Source organism: Dromaius novaehollandiae, chromosome 3 (genome assembly GCF_036370855.1).
Source record: "Dromaius novaehollandiae isolate bDroNov1 chromosome 3, bDroNov1.hap1, whole genome shotgun sequence".
Classification (NCBI taxonomy): Eukaryota; Metazoa; Chordata; class Aves; order Casuariiformes; family Dromaiidae; genus Dromaius; species Dromaius novaehollandiae.
This window is the reverse complement of record NC_088100.1, coordinates 46018767-46045649: the sequence shown is the minus strand read 5'-3', so window position 1 is coordinate 46045649 and position 26883 is coordinate 46018767. Positions and strand designations below refer to the sequence as shown.

Below are 26883 nucleotides of genomic sequence, written 5' to 3'. Positions count from 1 at the left end.
CAGCTGCGACTTGTTTTACTTCTTTCTTTCTTTCTTTCTAGAAAAGAAAATCCCACTTTTGGATTACTGCTTGTCTTTAGAGGGGACATAGATAGATCAGTAAACACTGGAGAAGGTTAGTTGCCTGGGAGAACGGTAAGAATTGGTACCTCTCCAAACGCAAGCCCATCTTGGAGAGAAAGGTGTGATGTTGTTACTTCAGACGAAATATTTTAGGATGGTGGCTTGATAAACAAGAAAATAGGAAGGCTAAGAAAAGATTTGTGGGATGCGACTGTGGTGGACAGATGAGTGAACTTTTGCCTTAAACTTTTCTTGGTACATAAGGTGCAAACAAACCACAACCCCGAACAAGCCATCTGTCCCCGGCGGAAACAGGACTGAGCTGCTGTGACCCCCAAAATGGTCTCCCTGCGACCACCCAGGACACACCGAGCCTGCGCCGAACCAGACCACAATCAGGCAGAGACTTTGGGACCTGGACTGTAAATTATTGCCGTTTAGTACAACTTCTATAAAACTTGCTTAGCATGAGTAGCTAAATTTGCTGAAGCCTTAGGCCGCACTCCCTAGTTCAGTGAGAAAGGGCCCCAGAGCTGCTGCAGGCGGAAATGATAAGGGAGTTACCAGCAATTTGCATCTGAAGCAGTGCTAATTGCTGGAGTTACCACCCCTTTGTCCGGACCTTGAGAGACAATGGCGGGACCCGAGGAATGGAGACACACCTGTCAGCAGAAACGGCAACAGTAAACGGCCTACCTAGCGACAGTGATGAGACCCAATAAGGAGCAGGAGACCCCAGACCTAAATATTACTATTGGTCTGAACTACCACGTGAGGGGTGGGAAACTTAATTTGAAAAAGCTAGAATTGCCCAGGGATTTCTTTGTTTGGGGTCCCTCTTTGGAGGCACCCAACTCGAGCTGTAGCTACTGCACGCATGTCATTGCCTTGATTTGGCTCCGAACTTCTCAGTGGGAAACTAGGGTCGGACCCTGCTCGAGTTGTAATTACTGCACGCGCATCACTAAAACTTACACCCAGGGTGAAGAGGACGCACCCACCACCAAACGGGACCCCCCCCTGCCGAGACTCCCAAAGCAAGAGGACCAACGGGACGCTGCTGGATCCACGGGTGGTGATATCTTTTTTTTTTTCTCTCTCTCTCTCTCTTTCTCTCTTTTTCTCTTTTGTTGAATTTTGGTAAGATCTGTTCAAAACGTGTGGCACGGGACTTGTCTAGCTAGTTGAAGTAACCGCCATTGAATTATCATATTTGACCACATGCCTTATCTTTGTGTTCATAAATCATAAAACTGGTTGGCTGGTGTCGTTTCACCTTAATTCAGTCCAAGGGCATCACGAACTTGGTCGTTGGTCCCAAGGGGAGGGAGGTCGTCCTAAATGACCCCTTTTGGGCAGCGACAGTGACAGGTGTGTTTTGAGTCAGGAGTTCAGCTTTTACAAAGAGAATTTTAATAATTTTCCATTTGTTCCTGGTCATTGGAATGAGTGGGGATAGACTTTTCTGCTGGTCATTCATAGTAACATTGCTTCTTTATTAAAGAGAAAGCAAATATTTTTATTTTGCAGGAGGAATTAAGTCAAAAATTAAATGTAGATGATTTTTAAAGGCTACTGTGCAGCATGGCTCTCAAGCATTAAGATCAGATTTAAAAATGAGACAAGGCTATCCTGTTTAAATATAGTCTTCTTCCTAAGATGTTGCCTTATTTGATTTGCATTTTGATTTGGACTCAAATGAAGTCAAGTTATATCACACCAACAAAAATATCTTCCTTAGTAGTTTGACTCAGGTACATTCACCAGAATTATGGAAATAAACATCTGCTTGGTAGTACTGTCTAAAGAGTAGTTAGGGATTTACTGAAAAATTCCATGAAAGCAATTCTTCCATTGGATTTTTATTGGTATTACATCAAATTCTCCAAGCAGACCTTCTGTTACAGTGTCATTAAAATTCCATGACTGAATGTTCCCAGTGAAACAGGAACACAGAAGAAGCATAAGTAGCGACTCTCCTGGCTCTGTAAGCATGCCAAAGGTTAAAGTAGCAGAGCAGCTCCTAAATAAGCCAGAGGTTAATGTTTCTGCCTTCTCATTTTGCTTGATGACAAGTTCATTGCTCATTCTAAGACTCTGTACCATGTCCAAGCAATGGGAAATATCAGTATCTACTCATATGAAAAACTACAGAAACTGTTTAAATGTATGTGGTGCTTCATACTTAGAGTCTTCAGCTGCAAAGGATGTAAATGCATGACCCTAAGCAGTAACGTTTCATTGCAAATTTCCTTGTCATCTTGGTACAGACGGGCTTATTGCATGTAGGTGGAAGGACTTGTCTTAGCTATGCTTTACAAAACTGAGATAGATATTCTGCAGTCTGTGTTTCTTCTTGAGGACTTGTGCCAAAGGTACATCTCTGCTCGGTTACCTTCCCTCTCCTTTGCTCTTCGATTTAATACAACCACGCCCACCCCACTGTTAGTACCATCCAGCCTTGCTTATGAGCAATCTCATGCTTTTTTTTTCTTTTTTCCTCCTAAAAGTGTATTTCTTATCAGGAAAAATGTGGCTTGTACACAGGTAAACTGGCACACTCTCTGTGTCACTCTCTGTGAGAGAACTCACATTTGTGTCAGCAGATTAACTTGATCCATCCTACCCTCTCAGCTGCTATTTGCTTTGACTGCTTCAACAGTAAAGATGCCTTAAAAGCTCCCACTGACAATAGTACGGGTCAGCTTCACACTAGCTCTGTGCAAGCACAGGTTCCCCCATAGTTATTCCGCTTTGGTTTTCCCACTCTCTCTTAGACCCCTTACGACTGTATAGCATCATAACTGAGCCATTTGTAAAATGTAGTTTGAATAAAACATAAAGAATATATTCCCTCCCTGGCTTTTCTGTTACTTCACTGAGGTTAAAAAAAAAACAGCATAACTGTCTGCATTATGCAGTTGGACTAGCTAAGTGGCAAAGGACACAACAAACGCCCCTGAGGTCATGCACTGAATCAGTCGCAGAGGCAAGAACTAAATCCACAGCTTCTAGTTTTTCTAGAATACAGGCAATGGGGAAAAGAGCAACGCAAAGGATCAAAAAGCAACAAGCTCAGAGAAGCCTTTCCCTGACTAAAATGAGACAAGCTTATGTCTCACAACATTCCAAGTTAACGCTAAAATAGCTGGAGAACTGGTGAACCTTGTAATGGCAAAATATGATCATACTCTTCAGACAAAATCTGATCATGTCAAAGACATCAGAGCAACTGAGAATAATTATAAATGACATCAAATTTAAATCAAAGCAATAGTTAAATGGCACAGCTGGCTTCTTCCATGTAGGAATCAGTCTGTAACTGAATGGAATTGAATAAAAAGGTGACATTTTTGTTTTTATTTGATTACGCTGTCACCAGGAATTATTGCTTTAGGGTGCCTAAACTATGGATAAAAGAAACTACTCTTCCTGACTGATTTTTCCTCTAGTAAAAGTATGATTTGTTAATAAAAGCAAATTAGAGTTAGTGTGCACTTACTCCTATAATAATCCCCTGCAGTTATGGGGAGGAATACATTTATACTATAAATTCCCTGTGTTTTAAGTGTCTGAACTACTTATTTATATATAAGATATTTAATAAGGAACAAATCTATATACAAGAAGTGAAGCAAAGGATTATGCCCCTGGAATAAACACTTCAATAGAGTAACTATTCTATTTATACAAGAGAAGTCTTAAAGACCCACTTTAAGAGGTTCCACAACTGTTTTGTGCAAATCCTTACTCATTTTCAACAGCCAGTTTGATACAGACTTCAAGACGAAGCCCTACTTTAATGTTGTAAATACTCATTCTGTCATACTTGAGCAACCAAAGAGTCAGCTTCCTCTTTTCTCAGACTTTTTCTGAAACAAAAATCACTGTCACGGTGAATTTGTGTGCAGCTGGTTTCTGTGACCTTAAGTGATGAATAATTACCGGTTGAATTTCTCCCATAATTTTAGTTCTTTATGTAACAGAGCTTTGTTGATTTTACTGGAGATGGTGGCTTGCCATGTTGTAGAAGAAAGGACAGGGTGGAGTGTAAGAGGGGCAGAAGTCATCATCATAGCATTGAGTATGTTACCCTGACTTATTAAGCCATTACAGGTCTTGTTACACTTGCAGGAGTTTTCTTCCTTAATAGAGTTTGTAGAAAGTGAGATACAATAAAGAATTAGAGCCACTAGGGCCAATAAGAGGGCATACCTGTGTTTGTCTTGGCAATGTTAAGTACGCGAGTTTCTCTTTTATAGTTGAGAAGCTTAGGTGAGCTAACGCGTTTTACTTATTGGCTCTCATTGACTTCATAGAAGTTAAGCATTAACCAGGCACAATTTTATTTTTAGTCCAGTATAGTTTTTACCATTAAATGCCCATTAGATTGATCACTCATTGGGAATGGGAGGTTATACCAATAACAAAAAGTCTTTTGTTTTTTCCACTTTTTCATTCTTACTTATTTTTTGAAAACTATGAATTTTTTTCTCAAATATAGGTGATGATCATGTATCTAATATACCTTATGGACTTAGTAATGTTCAATTTCAGGAACATTTGCAAAGAGAAATTGTTTTCATGAGGGGTCTGGCTTTGTTTTATCTTCAGCAGTATAAATAACTGTATTTATGATCATGTGCCATTCGCCTCCTGAGTTTCAAATGTTCTTCACTATCAAAAGATTATTTCCTACTTCAGGGTTTTGCTGTGAAACTTAAAGTATGCAAAGGTCTTGGTTATGTTTGGTTAAGTACGTTATACAAGTATAAAAATCACCCCATTATTTGTACTCAAAGAACATGTTGCAAGTAAGCTTCTTCTCTGTAGACAACAGAAGCCTGCTTATATTTAAATTGTTTTTTAAATCTCTGTCTCTGTTTTTTATTTTGATTAATTTTTCCTATTACTGGTAGCTTCCTGGGCCCCTTGGTTTGGGCAGGTAAATCATGCCTGCATTATCCAGTGCCTTCCTTGTACCTTGAAGAGCAGAACTCTGCTGCTGTTAATTTGGTGGTATTGAAGAGTGGTGGCTCCTGTTTCCATAAAGACCAGAATCTGGTAAAACGATGATTTTATTCCCAAAAGGGTAAAGGAATTTTATACTTCATCCCAGGCTGTAGTTGTGTTTTTAGATACTGATATTTACAGAAATAAAGACCATGTTTGCTACAGCCCTAAATTTGCCTTAAATTAAGATTAAAAATATACAAGTATAATCTGGCCCTTGATTTACTGTTTCTTAAAGTTTGTTATGGGTATGACTGCAGGACAATTTTGCACTTCAGTACCTCATCTGAAGTTGTTGGACCTTCAGCAGGGCTTACTAAATTTTTTGGAGCAGAGTGTATTCATATATTTGCTCACATCCTGACAGCTTGAAGTTGTACTAGGCAAATAAAGCAGAGACTTAGGGAAGAGCTGCATGGTTGAGCCTGTGAGAAAAAAATTCTAAGGAAAATATGTCGTCTTTGCTTGAGGAAATATAGGATGATAGATGCAAGCTATAAAGAATCTTGAAGATAAGGACAGAGAATTATTTAGTTCAGTGTTTTATGGGAAGTCAGTGCATGATATAGAAGACAGTTTTGCTGCAATAGCTGAAACTGGTGAATAAATGGGCTATACACACTTACACCAATGGCTTTGTCCTCAGATTAATTTATAGCTGATAAACTATAACCTTCTTGATTCTTTAGGAATCTCAGAATGGATACACAAAATTAGAAGCAATTTTGAAAAAGTTTGGACCTAACATCGTTGTCTAATGTTCCACATGTTTAAAGAATCACCAAGTCGCTGAGGTTGGAAAGGACCTCTGAAGATGGCCTCGTCCTACTTCCCTGCTCAAAGCAGGGTCAGCTAGAACAGGTTACCCAGGACTGTGTCCAGTAGCATTTGAGTATCTCCAGGTCTGGAGACTCCACAGCCTCTCTGGGAAAACTATTCCAGTTTTCGACCACCCTCATAGTAAAAATGTTTTTTCTTGTCTCCAGACAGAATTTTCTGTGTTTGAATTTGTGCCCATTGTTTCTTGCCCTGTCACTGGGCTCCATGTTCTTTACTCCCACCATCAGGTATTTATACACACTGATCAGATCCCCCTGAGCCTTCTCTTCTCCAGGCTCAACAGTTGCAGTTCTCTCAGTCTCTCCTTATATGACAGATGCTCCAGTCCCTTCATCATCTTACTGACCCTTCTCTGCACTTGCTTCGGTATGTCCATGTCTCTTTTGTCTCTCTGGGGAGCCCAGACCTGGACCCAGCACTATAGCTGTAGCCTCAGCAGGGCTGAGCAGAGGGGAAGGATCACCTCCCTCGACCTGCTGGCAATGCTCTTCCTAATGCTGCCCAGGAAGCTGTTGGCCTTCATTGCCATAAGGGCACATTGCTGGCCCATGTACATTGCTGGCCCATGTACAACTTGTTGTCTGCCAGGACCTCCATGTGAGAGAAAAAGTGGGCAGTGGGCTTTCTAAGAACACATAAATGTGGTGATTCTAAAAAGGTAAGTCGTGCTTGATTGCAAAATTTTGTAAATCATAATCGAGATAATATATCACAGATTTTGTTTTGAAAACAACACCATCTAGTTCTTTTGTGTCCAATCCTGAATATACAAAATCTTTTGCTGGGAATGTCTTTTTGAAATTCAGGTAATCATTAACTGGTAATGTACACTTAAATATTAGGCTTAATTACTGATATTCAAATGATTAGTCCGTGAATAATTTATTTTGTCTTTCTATTACAGAACCAGGGACTAAATTCTCTGAAGAATGAGTGAAGTTCAGCCTTCTTATTGAAATAGCACACATGTCTTGTTAACACATCTTGAAATGGAGAGTATCATCATGAGGTGATCAGTGCTGCAGAAACGATTGTCCTTCCCTCTCTGATTGGGATTATCTGTTCAACAGGTTTTAGTTGGAAATATCGTCATTGTGTTCACAATAATAAGGCATAGAATTTAATACAGGTCACAGCAAAGATTTGCTGTAAAAATAAATGACTGCATTAAGGAAGAGAGCTGCCCAGCAAAGACAAGTATAGCAAGTTATTCATGTTTTTCTTAGTCACTGGCATGTACTCTTAACTAAAGAAATTTTAATCATGCATACAGACATTGGTTACATGTATGCTTGCTTAGCGTTTTCTATTCTGAGAAAAAATTTAAGCCCATGTTCAACTTCAAGCATATTCAAGAAAAGTGAAATACATGCCCTTTTCCCTGTCTCTCATTAAAATGAACAGCTATCTTCCCAACCAGACATTGCTCTTATCTACTCTCGATAACGTCATTCAGATTAGCAGTATGTTTTCCTCCAGCTAAGAAGAATAACTTGTGCAAAAGGTTTGCTACCATATTAAATTTAAGAAATACTGGGGATAAAGAATGTTTTCTTATTTATAGAGTTAAGAATTTATTTTTTTAATTATAATATTTTAAAGAATTATTTTAAGATTAGTTGAAATAGTCTCTTTCCCCTTTGAAGACTGTACTTCTACCTCAGATTGTTTTTATAACAGAGCTCTATTTAACTTTCGCCAGTTTATGGCAAGCTCCTAGAACTCATTACTTTTTTCCAGCAACACCTTACATCTAGAAACAAGGGCGTTAATACTGATCCAGGATTCTCACATGACAGGAATGCAAACCTTCAGCTATTTTTGCTATTTTTTGAGATGGTAAAGTTCCTAAAGTTGCTGAAGTTTTTTCGGTCATAAAATCCGACCATGACATTCCTCTGTGCAACAAAATACCTTCTAGCTTCTTAATTTCAACAAGAGATTTGTACACACACACACACACACACTCACACACACACACACACACACACACACACACACACACAAAATAAAAGGTTTGTTTTCAACTAACTGACAGTACCACAAACTCTACGTCCATAAGCATGTATCTTGAAAAGGTGACTTATCTGCAGTGCAAATTTGTCATAAGGAAATATGATAGTTTAAGGCTGTGTCACCCTCATCAAGGATTAATAGATGGAGTCCACCCCTACATACTGTGGCTGTAAAGGAAGAATTTCTAAAGGCCTGTCTAGGGCAAGGTGTCTGTCATCTGCTTAGCTTTAGAAAACTTCCCTTGGAACTATCAGGGTTCCAACACTTGTTATGCTCAAGAACGTTGTAGTTCACAATCAGAATGCAGAAGAGAATAAATGCCAAAATAGTATGTCTGAAGCAGACATGATGTGAATATGACTTTTTAAATGTACGAATGAATAAAAAGGACAAAAAGTCATGGAGTTTCTAAAAATTAGTTATGAGCTCTTTAAAATAATAGAATGAAAGGAAACTGAGAAGGAAGAAAGACTTTTTTCCCTGGTGAAAAGCCTGTGTCTAGCTTAAATTAAAATATGAGAGACAGTGGGAACAGAGACAGACAATAACTTTAAAAAAGAAGATAATTTAAACCATATTTGCTTGAGAAGAGTACAAGCATTCAAATTTATGGACATGAACAGGAAAAGAACACACAGGAAAAGAATTTGTAAATAGTGCATTAAAAAATGAATGTGGTAATTACCACCACTGAAAAAGATGGCCACAACCTTGAACTCTATAGATAAATGTATATTTTAAGTATAGCTGCATTTTGAAAAATAACCATGTCAGATTCTCACCTTCCACTAAACAGATTTGATTCCACTGAAGACCTCTGCTTCAGGGTTGTGTCTTCTCTCTTTACTGAACACATTTTCCCATGCATGAATTTTAATTTTGTTAGCATTAGAGAGTCAATTCTTTTTAAGAATGAAAGAAGCTAGGTTCCTTCTCTAATTAGCTAGAAAGTTAATTACTTTACAGTAGCAGATGCTTTACTGATGGTGGTACATGATAAAGAAAGAATCTTGGAATTTCAGCTCCTCAGTTTAGTTTGCAGGTCTGGCAGTTAGAGAAGAACATTTTTAAGATGCAAATTAAGTTGATATTATCTGGAACTTACTGGAAGAGAATAACTAAAATTCCTAATGACTCTTGCATTGAATATATTCCTGTGCACTGAAGTTTAATTTAAACTTTACCAACTCAGTGACTTTCATCTGGCCTAACATATGTGAATGAACTTCATCCCTAGAGGGATGACAGAGGGAGTTGAGCTATGCTGCTATTAAATTAAAAAGAAAATGGTGCAGAAAATCCTGCAAGAGTTAACTGTCAGCCAGAATGACCTCCCTGATAGTCTTCATCCCAGCAATTTGAGAAAACCGGTCCCCAAAACTGCAGGTAGCAATTTATCTATTGAGTATAGCAGACCAACTGCTGGGCAGATAGCAGTATTTCTGTGAGGGGAGAGGGAATGTGATCCAGGCAACCTCATTTGCTGCATTAGTCTGACTTCAAATTTTGAAGAGTATGTTACAGAAGTAAAGAGAAAAGGGAATCAAATAAAATTTGAGTTAATTATAAGTACAGCTTGTCAGATTAACTTTTTTTTTTTAAGGTAACTCATAGCAAGTGGTAAAATAGCAGTTTCTAAATTAGTGCAAATAAGTGCAAATAAGCACTTCTTACTTGCATTCCAACCCTTAAATTGGAGAAGGTTTATTCACAACTGAAAGTAGAGTCTCCAGCAGAAAATTTGGAGAACTGTTACATTCCAGATAATCCCTTCAAATCACAGATTTTATGTGTTATCAGATTTTATATGTTATCATGTTGGAAGTTATTAACTCAACTAAAGAAGATTCCAATGAGTTCAAGACCTATAACATGAAGAAAGAAATGGCTAAAAGGTAGATGGTAGTAGGGGATGTTGAAATGAAACAAGTTTCCTGAACAGATTTTCAGGAGAAATAGATTAGCATGGGAAGTTTCAGGAACTGATCATGGGGTCAGTTTTATTTCATATTTTCCTGCAGACAAAGTGCATCACTAGTGTTTCTAATGACATACACTGTAGAAACTTGGCTGATGTGAAAGAGTATAAGACTGTTATACAGAAAGAACAGGATAAAGACTAGAGGAGGGACTAGAACAAGAGAAATAAGGTAGTATTTAATAGCCCAAAGCACAAAGTTATAAAAGTTTTTGTTATAAATAGAAAGGACTACTGTCAGCTAGAAAACATTGGAGGAAAAAAAAAGTCCTGGGATTACTGTGGGCTGTCAGTGTGCTGAAGCTGTACAATAGGCTCATACAGCTCTAGTATGGGTAATGCTGTGCCTTTTCAGGAGAAAGAGGGAACTGCTACTGCCCTTCTCCAAGCTCATAATGAGACCTGAAACGCAATTCTCACCAGCCGTGTTCAGGAAAGATGAACTCAGCCTGAAATAAGAACAGAAAAGAACAATTACTAGAACCAGAGGAAAGGAGAACTAAGAAAATTCACCTAAGCCCATTTGAAGAAAATGAAGGCTCAGAGGTTTATGCTTACTCCCTATGAAACAAGATCAAATACACCAGAAAGGTTAACAGACTATATAAACTAAAGGCCAATACTGGTTCAAGAGAAAATAGGTAGACCCCAATCAAGAGATATGTTAGGCTGGTGACTGGAAGGTGATTTCTACACTCCAGAGCAGTGATATCCTGCAACAGCTATCGGTAGCGGTAGTGGAAGTAAAATCATTATTTCTGAGATGAAAATTACTCTGTTATAGAAGGGTCTCTTCTGATCTTCTTGCCTGTGACAGTGGGTGACTCAGTTCTGTGGCAATGGTTTTCTCTTCCAATCTTAGGTTCATAAATCAAGCAAAAAACATCTTAAGCAATGTACCCAGTGCTCTGCAGCTTTTTTTACTGGGATGGAAAAGCTGAGAGTCGGCATTCATACAGCATGCAGTCGGATTGATGATTTTTGTGTTCCTGCTTCATATTTATTTCAGAAATAAAAAACAAGCTAATGTTAGAAATACAGGATTTCTCATGATGACATTGGCACAGGAACTGATATATGTCTGTAAGTGGTTATCTGGCTTGACTGAAATTCAGTTAAGCACTAATATATCCTTGAACCAGAATATCTTGCACAACCTTATGTAGCTATCAGTAATCATTGATACAACCATTTAGATAGCTGAATTACTTGGGAGTATTCATTGATGAGTATAGTCGAATGAGGGAAGTTGTAGAAGCACAGATGTAAAACAGAAATGGCTGCCATGTGCAGAGCTTTTCAACAGGTACTGAGCAATATTCAGTCTTACAAGACACAGGCATTTTCCTGTTATGCAGATGTGAATGAGGTTTTTCAGCCTAACTTTGACCGCCCAAGTCAGTCATCTAGGTGTCTCCATAAGGGTAACTGATATCATCTTTACCATGTATATAAGACAGGATAAATTGCCCCCAGAGCACTGCTTCTCTAGAGTGATTATAAGAGCCAAGATGACTCAGTAACATTAGACGTCTAAGTTTCAAACAGATAAAGTCAGCCCAGAAGAATCAAACCCTTAATTAAAAAAAAGAAAAGATAGCACAATTCCATCCTGATAAATTATTGAGAAGTTTTTTCCACCACCAGGGGAGAATAACATGCATGGAAAAGATCCAAGAGGCAGCACCATGTGTGCTTAGAGGCATAACAGGGCTAGAAGATAGTATTAACTAAGTATAGGGCTGCTGTTGGACTTGCTGTTCTCAGGGCCTATGTGTCTAGGTAAATTCCAAGTATGAGAGCAGGCAGGAAGCGGATGATGACTGATCTCAGACATGGAAATTCAGCAAAACTTCCAAGTCAAGCTCGTTTGCTGATAGTGGTTAGATTTTGTAGGTAGAGGACAACAGGCCTGGGCAGGAAGATAACTTTAAGGCTGATGCTACCTGCCATTGTAGATGTAGGCATTGAGCCCATGAGGGATGCCATTTGCACTTCTATTTGAAGAAAGGTCATTTGCTTGTGTTTGTATACGTGTGACACTAATAAATCATTTTGTCTTTGATCTGAAAGATCACTTCCACATTAATATTTAAGCTTCCAGTTAATGAAGACCCTATGTCCAGGATGGGATAAATAAAGATTGATGACAACACATAACACTCTTGTCCTGTTCCTTAAAGTTGTTTTTGGAGTGACAGCAAGTATATAGGTTGTTTCATTATCATGTCTACTCAAAAATCTTCCTTTTTTAATGAATTGGAAACTTTCAAATCCTTTTTTAGTGAGTTTGACCTGTACGAGTAGAATTGGAGAGGAGACATGACTATCTAAAGATCTGACATATTCACAGGCTTTGTAGAACAGAATTTGTGCTTTTGTACTTTTTTCGTATGTGATAGCTTGGTTGTTTCAGAGATGGAAAGGTAAATAATTTGCCATGTGAATTACCCTGGCATGACTAGAAGTATGGATTGCCCAGCCAATACCTGTGGCTTGAGAAATGACTGAGAAGCTTTCAAATCTGTAGTGGGAAAGCAGAAATCCCTGAAAGCAGGAAAGAAGTTTGAAATTGAGGCTATAGCTGTCATTTTCCTGGTATTTTTCAATAAAGTGACCATGTTGGCAGAATGCAAGCACCACTGTCTTAATGAAATATAAAAAAGTTCTGAACAACAAAATGCAGCTGGAATGATTTGAGATGATAAATTTTATTGCTTGAGTTACCATTTAAATATTGTGGCTGTTTGTCACCACAGGGAACTATGCAAAATTCTGGATGAAAATAAGTGTCCTAGCCAGTAGGCTCTAATCTAAATACTCTTAGTTTTCTGAACCTCAGTGTAAAGCATGGGACATTGCAATACTTCCCTTTATGTCAACCACTGGATTCCTGAGGTGGGAATTTTCTTCACCTTCCCCTGTGCTCCAAGCTTTTGGGCAGTTCCATTTGGAGGTCTCAGCTAAACCAAAAACACCTAGAGAATATTTTGGTCAAAAAAAGATCTGCACTTTAGTTTAAATAATTCAAGAATCTGTCTCATTGCCATCCACTGTACTCTCTTTCAACAGAAGTTTGGCAGCTGTTCACTGTATATTCTTTGCTGACTATAGTTAACATAAAATGTGACAGTTGAGATTTGGAGATTCTCACTCTAAGCCCAAAAGTAATTTCTAATTTAGTGTGATTTATCCTGCTAATGTGAATGAAATGAACCACAAAAAGATCTATGGCAGTGAAAAAGTTTTAACTTCCTCATAAAACAGCCTGTATGTGCAGTTTTAGATGCTTTAGTGTTTGTTTCTGAAACCTGTATGTTTGAGCATGATGCTAGCATTTGGCACCTTACAGGAAACACAGTTCCAGGTTTTGCTTTTTCCTGGAAATCTGACATCCTTCAATGCTGACAAAGCTAAAGACACTGGAGGAAAAAGATTGCATATGCATCATTCTCTCGACAAGCTCCCGTCACTAATGCCAACAGATACCATTTATAGATGTTTGGCTTTGGTTTCAGCATTATAACCAGAAGACAGTGAATCATATTTTTACATTATTAAAAATGTGTGAAATAAATACTTTTGTCTGGCTGGTTCCCTCTAATTTATATTTGTGGTTTTGGAAATATAGTTATTTCATAGTTTATAACATGCGATGAGGGCAACAGGAAAAATAAAAAATTAGGGACTCTCATCACATAGGTCCTTTTAGGAAATGATGGCCTTCTGAATGTGAGTTGTGCACAGCCAGGTCCACCTGGTATTATAAACTTGTACCTACTACATTAGAGCAAGTTGAAAAAAATCAATGGATTAGAGATATTGACTGGAGAAAGAATAAGAAAGAGTGATTGCTCAGAATACAGCTATGATGCTATGAAACATTTAGCCATCAAAAATTCTTGAGGAGGGACTTAAGCTCTGAATTTGCCCCTCTTTCTCCACTGACCCCAGAGGAAACCTAAACTAATAGCTTAGACTAGACATCTGATCTGTAAATGAAGTTAGGCAAGATCACTCGTGTCTGAAGACTGTAGATAAGGACCTTTTTTAAGAAAGCTCTCAAATTATATTTTATAAATATAGGTGCTCTTAACAGCTGCTTTATGCTTCTTTCAATATTTTATGCAATAAGGTCATTCAAAGTCAGGAATTCTTTTAACTGCATGTATAACATTCCTCCAGGCCTATCTTAGGGATCCTAAATAAGCTAGGGTAATTAACTTTTGGTAAAGGGAGCTAAGAAAGCACATATTTCACTGAAGGCTATATAATAAGGACATTATGAAATTAGCAAAGCCAAACACTTAGCTGAAGACTGTGCATACAGTTTTAATTCAGTTGCATTCCTTACACAGGTACAAATTTTTTGAGACTGTCTTAAAGTATTTGGTCACATATTATTTTTTTCCCAGAGGATCTTTACCTGTCAGCAGTTCCCTTTTTGTCTTGAGCACTTGAGAACCTCCTATCTGCATCTTTAAGCAAGATTCAGCACTTGGTTAACTGCATATCATGTGCTTCATCAGAAGGCTTTGTTATCTCCTCTTATTTAAGAGAGGTTCATACTTCTGAAATACCTATGGCCACCAGACCTGTGTTTCTTTTGAATGCTTTATAGTTTTCAAAGGAGGATATGGGTAATTGTGCTGATGTTAATAAATTTAATAGTCCATTAAACCTCACTAGAAACCAGAGTCATGAAAAACGTATTTTTGCTGAGCCTCAAATGTTTAGCTTGAAACATCATTGGTTTGACAAACTTCCCCTGACTCTAAAATAGTGGCTCTGAGGGTGTACTTATCTGTGGGCAGACCAATTTTGTGGTCTGCTCTATCAAACATATTTGGAAACACATACAGTAACTATGTCAAGTAATCATCTTCCTGTCCCCCAATTTATTTCAGTACTCAGAAGAAAACTATCCCAGATATTGACATCTGCAATCTGGCTATAGCAACTTTGATTCATATCATTGGCGTACCCTTTCTCATTCACCAGCGGGCATGTGGAGGCAAGTGGGTGTTTGGCAGCCTTCTTTGTACAATCATTACCTCACTGGATACGTGCAACCAGTTTACATGCAGTGCCGTTATGGCTGTAATGAGTCTGGACAGGTATGTGGTTTATGATTCTCATTCTATACCCAATGGCAATAATGTGTGAATGTGTTTTCAAAAAGAGTAAGTCACATGTGAAGCTGCGATAACTCAAGAATGAGAATGTCAGCAGTCATGGTTAATAATTGTTTGAAAATTGTAGATTCATTTTTTGGTGTTTGTAGAGGTGATAGAAGTATTTTAATTTTTGCTTTAGCACCATGCTATGCACAAGGCTTTAAAGGGTACTAATTACCACCAGTGGTACTGTTCTGGGGCTTACATTTAAAAGTTCAGGTTCTAGTAAATGCTTGATGCCACTGAAACTAGACTAATGTTAACATCCAGTTCAAAAATCAGTTTCAAGATAAACTGCGGAAACCTACTGTATCTGCTATTTTTATAAATAGCTGCTATTTTTTTTAAAAAAAGCTTATTAAAATGCAGAGTACAACAACAATCTTAGCTTTTATCATAACTACAGATTTCAAAAACAGCTTATGTATGGTCTTGATCTTAGGACAAGAGTAACCAGGTTCAGAAAAGGAAAGTCTGCTTTGGACCAAAGAGGTCTTTCAGATGTCAGAGAAGGCATGAAGAAAACAGAGAGATAAACTTTCCTGCATAGCAGGAAGCACTAATAGAACAATAAGAGGCCATTCAAGAGACAAGATTGGACATATGAACTGCATAAATGAACAATATGGGAATGGGAAGCATATTAAACTCGTAGCATACAAGATAGTACACTTCCGTGGAAGTGGAAAGTTGTCACTAAAGGAGAGGGAGAGAGAACTTACAGGAGAATAGAACTCTGTAGCAGACAGTAGAAAGTTGAAAGTTAAAAATAATTTTGTACCAGTTAGACTCTTGCTATTTTTCAGAGGGTAGATTAATGCATGATATTAAAAGTCTCACTGTGTCAACATGCAGTTAAAAAGTGACAAAAATTGACCATTTCCTGTAGAGTTCAATTTGAGAAGCTCTGTTCTTATATTTGCATCTGAGTCATGTGAGAAAAGATGGCCTTTGTTATGTTCCTAAAGAATTTACACGTAGTAGTACCTCTAACCTTGATGTTTGGAGAAAAATGTTTATGCAAAAGATAGGTAAGTATTAAGGAAGTAAGGAAAGACAAAATATCAAAAACAAGGTATAAAAATTAGGTTACTTCCCAAGTGAGCTGTTAAATTAGACATTTTTTTTTTCACAAATTCTTGTAATTATGGAGTGTGAGCCTCAGACTTCATTTCTATTTTGAAGCAAGTTTTTCCAGCTTAAATATACTTGCCTAGGGAAAGTTCTTCAAATTACTTCTCTCCCATTATTTTTATAACAGCTAATACCAATTATGAAAGTATAGGCAAGAGAAACAATGTTTTTTTTCACATAATAAGATCTCAAACTGTTTAGTGCCTGATAGTTTCAGAAAAGGACTTCTGAATGTATCCAGAAACTTTCATTAGCTGAAAAGATTAAACCAGCTATTTTGCAAAAAAATCTGTCGAGTTTATCAGATTTTATTTGACAATAAAATCATCCCAAATTCACAAAAAAGCAAAAAACATAAAATTACACCTTAGTAAATGCTATGGCTAATACAGCATCACTCAGCTTCATGTTCTCTTTCAGGTTTTCCAAAAACAAAAGCACCTCTAAAGGAGGGAGAAGCAGACCAGAACTGGGAAGGCACTTCCAAAAGAAGCCTGAGTTGCATACAGTGACTACCACATCCAAATTAATATCTATCATATTGCGGGATAATGGTTTGGGATAATGATTTTATTCCCATAAATCCTCTCCCTCATAACAGGAATGAATTGTGTCATGCATTGGTCTAACAGAGACTTTAGTGTTTCAGCATTTCTTTTTGAAAAGGAAATTTCTTTGTAAGATCTTAAGAAGTGGCAAGAACAGCTGTTCTCTCCATGGAGCTGTAAGGGTCAATTTATAAGGGGTACAATGTATAAAAGTTTGCTTTTCATTACTCAGTTTAATATGGAATAAAAAACAAGCTGTAAAAACTATGCAAGTTGTGTAAGCCTATTAAAATTTATGAGAAAGTTTCCCAAACCTATATCAAACATGTTTTTTTAATAGAGATTCACATTTATGTCATAGGCAAGTCTAACAAATTAAACCTGTATGAAGTCTTGGCAGCAGAATTTTTGCCTATCAGCTGAAAGAAAACTTCCTGAGAAGCAACTCACAGCACTCTTCTCTTACAGAGGACACACATATGCACACATAGACAACAGTCCTAACATAATTTACCCCCGTGTAAAACAAGACTAAATCTGAGAGTCAAATGAAAATATCACTATGCAAATCTGGTCTAAGTGAAATCAGAACTGTGTGCACTGCAGACAGCTTTTTCTCCATCCCAAATATCACTATACTACTATGCTACAGTCTCTGGTGGGACAAGAGAGATGGTGAGATGGGCAAAAAGAAGGTCCAGTATGATGTTCTACGTTGAAGCTGTTACTTGGAGCATTCTAACAAGCCACCTGGCCTTAATAACTGAACACTGCAATTAACTAGTGTGATTTTAAAACAGCAAAGGAACTTTTTGGTCTATGGTACTTAAAAAAAAAAAAAAAAGCTAAGGTGTCCAAAATAAGATTTAAAAAACTGTAATTATAAATATATTGTTATGTTATATTATATATAAAATATATATTATATAATACCTGTTACATATTTAATCATTATATTATATAATATGATTATAAATATATAGTTATAAAAAAGTATAATAAGAAAATAAAATAAAACAAATAAAATAAAATAAAATAAAACCTGAAGTGTCCAAAATAACTGATGCAGCTTCAGTAGTCACATCATTCCTTGTTCCTGCACACAAAATGTAGCTGACAAAATCTATGGCGTACTTGGTTCACGTGACAGTGAGGCTGTGAGGTGTATCTTATTCCCTGATACATGAATACACTGGAGCATGTCACAGGAAAGTGCTACTGTTTGGTTCCCTTCCAACAGAGCGCACCTGCTTCTGACTATTTCTTCTGCAAAATTGCATTATTGGAAAAGGTGTAACCCTCTTCTCAGAGGTTCAGCTGTCTGTGATCCAAGGCCTAGTTTTGATATAGCTCAGCCGCATAACCTTGGCCATAACCTTGCATAATGTCTTCTGAGAAAATTGCCATGTGCTAAGCTGTGAGAGGGTACCTAGAGTAAAGCCATCTATGACAAGAAAAGCAAAATTGCAGACAGGGAGGTTTGTTGAGGTGACAATTTTTGACAGCTCAAGGTTTCAGGAGGAAAAACACTGGCGTGAAAAGATATAAAATGCTCAAGAAAAACAATGGAGTCAGGAGATGGCTGAACAATCACCACCTGACTGACAACTGGCCATCAGAGTCTCAAAGGATACCACAGAGAGGTGGGGAGAATATTAATGCTCAGCCTAGTAACTTGCTAGTCTGAGCTATCTATTGTGTGAAATAGCCAATAAATAATTGCTTCTTGTGAATGTCCTGTTTGCAAAGTGTCTCTGTGTGGGACAAGTTCCCTGAGCAAAGGGGCCTGGAGTCTGAGGGTTACATAGGGTACCAGTATATCTTGAGGGCTGCATAAACATTTATTTATCCTACTCCCTTAAGATTTCAGGCAAACAGATGGAGAGGTGAACCTGGGGACATAAATCTGGAACAAGCAGCTCTGTGACTGCTGACAAGAAACAGGTAGGTGGTCCAAGTGCTTGCAGCAGGTGAGACTGATGGGTATGAGAAAATTTGTTCCTGATTTGCCCATTGTTATAGTGTTGCTCTAAGAAATATTTAGGCAGGAGGTATCACTGGTAGGGAGGGTTTGTATCTCTCAGAAAGCCATATGTTTTCAGATTGTTAAAACCAGAACCACTTTATATGCCATGAACAATTTACTCATTCCTCATATTCATTTTTCTTTCACTCCTTGCTTCACTTCTCATGCGGTCACAAGCATGGAGCCAGAGGAAAAGGTAAAAGCCATCTCTTCCATCTTCTGAGCAGTCTACCATTTGCATGGTAATGCACTTTGCTGCCTCTTGGGGCAATTTTAAGTGCAGGTTGTTTTAACTCAGTTCGGATAATAAATTAAAATGTAATGTTAGTGTGATAATTGATGCTAATTAACAACAACAGTAATCATAATAGTGTCAATATACTATATTGTGACAATATATCATACACAGTAATAATGTTAGACAATTAGGATATCAAATACAATAGTTTAAGAAATATTCAAAAGGAGGAAGAAAAATGGGAGGGAGCACCTAGACTCTAAGATACATTTCCCCCCTTGTCCAATACACAGAACATGACAGAAGTGTGCCACATGTTTATGGCTTTGCTCAAGATGACACACAGCTAGCTACAATATTAACTGCGAGCTTATGCTCCTATAAATATATATATACACACTATAAATATACTATATACATTATATATACTATATATTTATATGTGAATAGCTTTTCTTTAAAAGTGTCATCTTGGTGCTGATGATCATACCGTGTACCTTGGTGTTGGTTGCCTTCATATACATTCCTCCAAGTAGTATTATAACACCAATTTTAGCAGAAAGGCCAAAAGAAGCATGCTAATGGGCATGGGTAGTAGAGACTATAAGCCTGGGTGAGTAGGCACATGGTTTAACCTAGACTTGCCCAGAGCTCTACAGGCTCCATCACACAATCACAGAATCACAGAATGGTTGAGGTTGGAATGGACCTCTGGAGATCATCTAGTCCAACCCCTCTGCTCAAACCGGGTCACCTAGAGCACATTGCCCAGGACCATGTCCAGGCTGCTTTTGAATATCTCCAACGATGGGGACTCCACAACCTCTCTGGGAAAACTGTTCCAGTTTCCAACCACCCTCATAGTAAAGAAGTTTTTCCTCATGTTCAGACACAAATTCCTGTGTTTTAGTTTGTGCCTGTTGCCTCTCATCCTATCGCTGGGCACCACTGAAAAGAGTCTGGCTGCATCCTCATTACATCCCCCCTTCAGATACTTATACACATTGATAAGATCCCCCCTAAGTCTTCTCTTCTCCAGGCTAAACAGGCCCAGCTCTCTCAGCCTTTCCTCATATGAGAGATGCTCCAGTCCCCTAATCATCTTTGTAGCCTTTTGCTGGACTCGATCCAGTAGCTTCATGTCTCTTTTTTGGGGAGCCCAAAACTGGATACAGTACTCCTGATGTGGCCTCATCAGGGCTGAGCAGAGGGGGAGGATCACCTCCCTCGACCTTCTGGCATTGCTCTTCCTAATGCACCCCAGGATACCATTGGCCTTCTTGTCCACAAGGGCACATTGCTGGCTCATGGTTGACTTGTTGTCCACCAGGTCTCCCAGGTCTTTCTCTGCAGAGCTGCTTTCCAACAGGTCAGCCCCCCTTAAACTCAAGGTTTCAGTGTGGCAGACACATCCTTCAACTTAATAAGCTTCTCCTCTCAGCTACACTGGAGAAGATTCACAACAGTGTTCCTGTTTACAGTAGAGTTAAGGTACATATGTACCAGGGCACCTGAAAGCAAAATGCAGGGCTCAGTCTGCACGTGTTGCAGTAGATTTTGTGTGTGTGTATATATATATGTATATCTTCATACGATTTTAACCAACAAACCAACAATGTAAATCTAGAATTCCATCAAATACCATAAAACTCTGTTCTTTCCTTCTAATACTCTGTCTGATCAACCGAATATTACATTTCTACACTTGTTTTTCTTTCATGAAATACTTTTAAGACAGAAGTGTTATTCTGAAGGCTGTTTACTGCAGGATTTTATTGTGCTTTTTCTGATTTTTTCTTCCCTTGAATTGTGAACGACATAAATATTCCACAAATTGAGAGAAAGTCTTTCACTTCTAGCTAAGGCATGGCTTGAGAATGACGGAGATTTAGTCTCTTCTGTTAGTTATTACCTGTGTAATGGTCTTGGTTCAGAAATACACAGGAAATATAAGTGTCTGAAAAAATGCCATCTGCAAGAATGATGTACTTTCCAAATCAGCATTCTTAAACAGCAAGCATCTGAGCACAACTGTGAGATACCATATATAACCCTTTAGAACAGGGTGAGGCATATTTCTTAGGCAGTACCTGAAACTATCATTACTTTGATACTATACTTGCTTGACTGTTTTGTTTTATTGGAATGTCAATTTTGTCTGCTCTACAAGCAGAAAAATCAGTGAAAACTTCACCAGTACTTACACATTTTTCAGTTTTATCCCTTTGAGCTGTAGGAGTTTTAGAGACTCTAACACAAGTCATCAGCATGGAATTTGGTAGAATGGAGAAGTTGCTAATAGCTAATCACTAAGAAAATGGTTTCCAAGTATTGTTTACATTCCTGATGATTAGTCTTTCTTAGAACTGCTAGTAAATCACTCATTTTCAGTTAATTTCATAAAATTACAGTTTCGAAAGATTTCTGTGACTGTGATTCAGAGATTTCAGTCTTTTTGAAAGGAAAGAAGTCAATCTAATTCCCACAAGAGATCTGTGTTTCACTGCTGCTGCCTAAAATTCTTGCAGTTCCAAAATAATGCATGGAAAAGGCATGAGTGATATAGTTGAAAAGGGGAGAACAAAACTGTGGAACTGTATCATAGAAGCTGAAAGAGAATAGATATTTTCTGCAAAAAATGTCCCATAGATTCCTCCTCTCTTTTTTTTTTTTGGGGGGGGGGGGGAACACTTCAATATTCAAGAGCTTTCATTTAGCTCTCTTGTTTGTTATTAACCGGGAGATGCTCAGTAGTGCTGAGGCTGCCTTCAGCGCAGTAAGACTGCTGCTGGGAAACTTCCACCTGTGCTACCACTTGTTTTCTTGACAAGCTGGGTGGCAACAGGTAGCCATTAGCCAGGCTAGAACCTCAGTGGTACACCTCTCCTCACATGCAGGAGTGGGAACAATAATTGATCACATCCTTAAGTTGACAGCAATTTGCTGAGCATCACCCCTCTGCTGGGGGATTGAGCCAGGAGTCTGGTGACATGAGCTGTGTTGGTGGAAACTCACCTACACAGCACAGGATGAGCTCATATTACAGACAGTGAAATTAAAATACATGTTTGTGTGACAGTTTTCCATTAGTTCTTAGGTTTTTTACATTTTTATTTTTAGGAGGTAAAATTTACTTCTAATAATAGAAGGCAGCTTATTTCTTCATAGATGGTTTACTTTCTTTTGTAAAATATACCACTGCACTAACACTGAACTATAATGGTTTTTGTATGCTGCTGCCCTCCAACTACTACTGCATACCAAGTCCTCGATCCACAGGACCCAATTAGAGATAATCCAGAGTTAAACCCTCAGACATGAGTATAATATGTCAGGTCCTCAGCACTTTATACTGCACTCTGCAGATCTTTCACTACTGGGCTGCACTACTTGTTTAAGTAGACATAGCCTAAAAATGTGTATTTGAGCCTTTTTTGGTCCATTAAAAATTAAATTGCAATCATATTTTTAATGCAAAGAATTGTAACTTAAGAGCATCAGAAAAAAACCAAAAAGATGTGTTGCAGTACAGAAGTTAAATATTTTAACATCAGCAAAGCTTGCTGAAATTCATTGCTGAAGATTCAAGAAGGACAGGGGAGATCCCAATGACCTGACAGAAATCAGAGAAAAATTGCTATAAAAGGACTTCAGGAATTCAGTCTAGTTCATCCTCTCTTGGGTGGCATTACCAATTGTAAAAGAATTGTTTAATTCCACATCAGAGATTTTAACAAAGAAAAGTATGAAGAGCAGTAAAAACAGATTCTAATAGCTAGATATAAACAATGGACCTAAATTCAGTAAGTTGAATAAATTGTTAAACTGTCAATCTGTAAGGTGGCAGGAAAAAGCTCTCTGTATGTGTCAGAAACAAAGTATAACAAAACAATCTAATTTCCTCCTTTGATGGATGTTCTTCCAGTTGAAGAAAAAATATCAACAACTTAGCTTTAATTTTAACATAGTATCAGCAGACAAGCTAGGGAATATGGTGTAAGATTACTAATGATGCAAAAATGATTGAAAAAACTATACTCAAAAGTTGATGATCATCGGTTCATCACCACACTAGCAAAATACCAGAGGACTAACAGGATTCTTTCCTGGATAACGGCTTGCAAGTATTTTTACTAGTTATACAAATGCTGAAAAAAGCTTACACATAACAGCTAGGAGATGGAAAAGCTAAGAGATATAATTTATAGTTATCTGGACAAACCATAGAAAAGGCCAAACATAATGAAATGATTCACTGACAACATACAAAATATGAAAGTTAAAAAGGAGTGCACAAACACACAAAAAAAGGAAAAAGCAGATAGACAGTAGTTCTGCAGAACAGAATTTGGGGGTTACTGTGGATCTCAGATGGAATTTGAGTAAAATATGTGACCACGTCTGTCCCGATCCAGTATCGGGAGGGTTTCGTTACGATCCCAAGGACGAGATTAAGACGCTAAAACCGGTCAAATATCGTACAACCTTTTACCTTTATTTTCCACGAAGTGGGGAGAAAAGGCGTGTGGGGGGGGGGGGAAGGCGAAGGGGAGGCAAAGGGAAAAAGGGAACAAGGGTAAGGGGAAAAGATAGAGGAAAGTTGGAAAAGGAGAGAGGAAGCTAGCTACCACCACTCCGAGGCCGATGATATTCCGCTGACTCCGCTCGAATCACAGCTCAAGCTGGGTGCCTCCGACGAGGGACGAGGAGCGAGGGCCGGGAGAGGGAGCGGGGGGGGGGGGGCCGAACAAAGAAATCCCTGGGCAATTCTCGCTTTTTCAAATTAAGTTTTCCCACCCCTCACGTGGTAGTTCAGACCAATAGTAATATTTGGGTCTGGGGTCTCCTGCTCCTTATTGGGTCTCATCACTGTCCCTAGGTAGGCCATTTACTGTTGCCGTTTCTGCTGACAGGTGTGTCTCCATTCTTGGGTCCAGCCATTAGCTCTCAAGGTCCTGACAAAGAAGGTGATAACTCCAGCAATTAGCACTGTTTCAGCAGTGCACAGGAATGCAAATTGCTGGTAACTCCCTTATCATTCCCGCCTGCAGCAGCTCTGGGCCCTTTCTCACTGTACTAGGGAGTGCGGCCTAAGGCTTCAGCAAATTTAGCCACTCATGCCAAGCAGGTTTTATAGAAGTTGTGCTAAAAACGGACAATAATTTACAGTCCAGATCCCAAAGTCTCTGCCCGACTGTGGTCTCGTTCAGTGCAGGCTCGGTGTGTCCCAGGTGGTCGCAGGGAGACCATCTCAGGGGTCGCAGCAGCCCAGTCCTGTTTCCGCCAGGGACAGATGGCTTGTTCGGGGTTGTGGCCTGCCTGCACCCCATGCACCAAGAAATGTTTAAGGCAAAAAATTCATTCATCAGTCCGCCACAACGTCATAAAAACATCAAAGGTAAAGTTATCATACGTAGTACCTGGTGAGAAAATAGGTGATTATTTTTCTGATGATAAGGTGTCTTCTGGAGTGCTGTGTCAGGCTCACAATTGATCTTTTGGAAGGATTTATTACTATACATTCAAAACAAAAACAAGTCTTACTCGCAATCATAATTATGAGTGAGGCATGAAAGAAGTAGCTTTATTTTTACTATTATTATTATTAAAAGGAAGATAGCAGATAGAAGAGCCAACCTGAAACCACATAAAGATGGATTTTAGTTGTATTCTAATGGTAAAGTTTGCAAAGCACTGACATATGCTACCTAAAGACTATGTAATCCCCATCAGTGGCGGTTTTCAAAAACTTCTGGCAGGGATAGTCTAGAAATATTTAGCCCTGCCTCAAAATAAAAGATTGGTGGAGACCTTTTCCCACCCTATATTTCTGTTCTGTGCTGGGGATTTTCAGAAGTGATCATCTGCCCAAAGTTAGAGGAACATTATTACTGATAAAAGTCTTGTTATTTCAGGGAAGCATTATTAAGTCAACAGCGTTCCTAGAAGTGCTGAACATATACTTTTGTCCTGGAATGTACTTGCAGGTCTGGATACCAGGTAGTATTGAAAAACAGGCCTCACATATTTCCAGTCAAGAATCCCAAATCAGCAACCACTTTATGAAAATCATCATCTGTATTTATTTATAGTTATGGGATTGTCTTCGTGCAATCACACTTTGTTCTCTCTGCATTTTGTTTTACAGGTATACACATTACCTTACTATAATGACCTTCTTTTTTCCTTTACCACTGATATTTATTCGCCATGCTTTAATTTTATGTTCCACATAGGAGATGTATCAGCAAAACAAGAAAGCAGGAAGGTCAAGTATCATTCATGCTACTTCCTTTTCCGCATGATCTGCTCAAGCTGTAAAGAATTTATATACAGCAGGCCAAAAGGAATGGTCCTAAAACAGCCCTTAGGCACTGCCTCATGCAATATTCAGTGCTTCAGACTCTACATTAGGCTCCCAGGAAATATATAAAGAACAGGGTTCAGAGAAGGGAGTAAGATAAATCGCTTAGAGGGAAACAATGAGGAGGAAGTTATGGATGGCTGGAGGAAGGGGAAGGCCAGAAACCATGAGGAGCCCTGGCCACCATGCACAGAGGGAGACACCATCTGCCCCAGGAAGCCTAGGCAATAAAAGATAATCAGCACTTGAAATAGCTGAGGTACAATTCCCCATTTTCTGTAACAGTATTTCCAGGTCAGTGTACTTTGGTTGTAGGACTACACATTTTGGATTTCAACTTGTGCCAATTTTCCATGAAAATGGTGCTTTTCATTTGTATTTCACTGCAGTTTTAAATTCCTCAAACAGGAATAATTTTTGCTTCTTACTTTTAGGTCTCCTTTAAGTTCACAACAGTCATGTTTTAACTGGATAATTCTGTTCCAATTGTAATCAAAACAGTGTAGGAATAAATTAAATAAGCATGCAAAGCTATCTAGCTCCAATGTTGAGAAAGGGCAAGAATTTTGAATGAAAATAATTGTCAGTATTTCAGGAAACATGCATAAGCAGGTCTCAGCAGCTTCTATGTGCATGTGGCATACAGTCAAATTCAGCCTAGGCAGAAGAAACAATAATGTGCAAACAAAAAAATAAAGTCATTGAGAACTGGCCCTGGTTGTATTGCAGGTGCATTTGGTCTCAAAGAGCAGCCATTCTTCAGCGCACATGTTCCATCATTTTCCTACCCTGAATTTCCATGCTTAGGATTCTTCTTTGCTTTGCAGCTGTAACACCAGCATCCCCAGGCAGAGAGTCATGCGGCTCACTGAGATGGTGCTCATTCTTGTCAGCGTGTTTGTGGTAAGCGCTGCCCCCTTCCAGGTGATACAGCTCCTGAATATTCAGATTTCTCAGCTGACACTCACCTTCTACGTGAGCTACTGTGTGTCCTCCTGCCTCAGCTACGCCAGCAGCAGCATTAATCCATTTCTCTACATCCTGCCTAGTGGGAACTTTTGGAAGTGTCTCCAGCAGTGCATAAACGTGGAAGTCAAGGTGACAGAATGACAGAACGGGAAATTAATCATGTCAAAGACACTCTGAAGTCAAGTTTTTGAGAAGAGGGTCATCTTCCAAGAAAAATGCATGATGCAAGTACCTATGTTACTCATTACAATAGCCGGGCCTGATTTTGCTCCCTTCATCAAAGCACAATTCAGAAGTTGCTTTGTCACTTTGGTCACATCAGTGTAAAGCTAATGTGAAAAGAGGATCTGACCCACTGTTTGAAAGGTTAGACCACCTAGAGGAGGGATATTCTGCAAGAATATTCTCTGTTACTGTGCCATTGCCTTTTTTAAATGATGATTTGTACTTAGATGAGCCACATATATGGACACAAAAGTGGATTTTTAAAACTCTGTAGTCCTGTGGTATTAAGAAG

The 26883-nt window shown here is 38.6% G+C and overlaps 1 protein-coding gene across 1 annotated transcript; it reads left to right on the top strand.

Annotated features, from left to right (window-relative positions):
- Positions 1–696: 696 nt before the first annotated feature.
- MCHR2 (melanin concentrating hormone receptor 2) lies at positions 697–26557 on the top strand. The gene is given in 9 exon segments (XM_064508099.1): positions 697–746; positions 4983–5127; positions 6063–6143; positions 6878–6988; positions 6990–7027; positions 14818–15027; positions 25182–25301; positions 26225–26498; positions 26501–26557. Coding segments are annotated over 9 exon segments (1086 nt in total).
- The last annotated feature ends 326 nt before the right edge of the window (positions 26558–26883 follow it).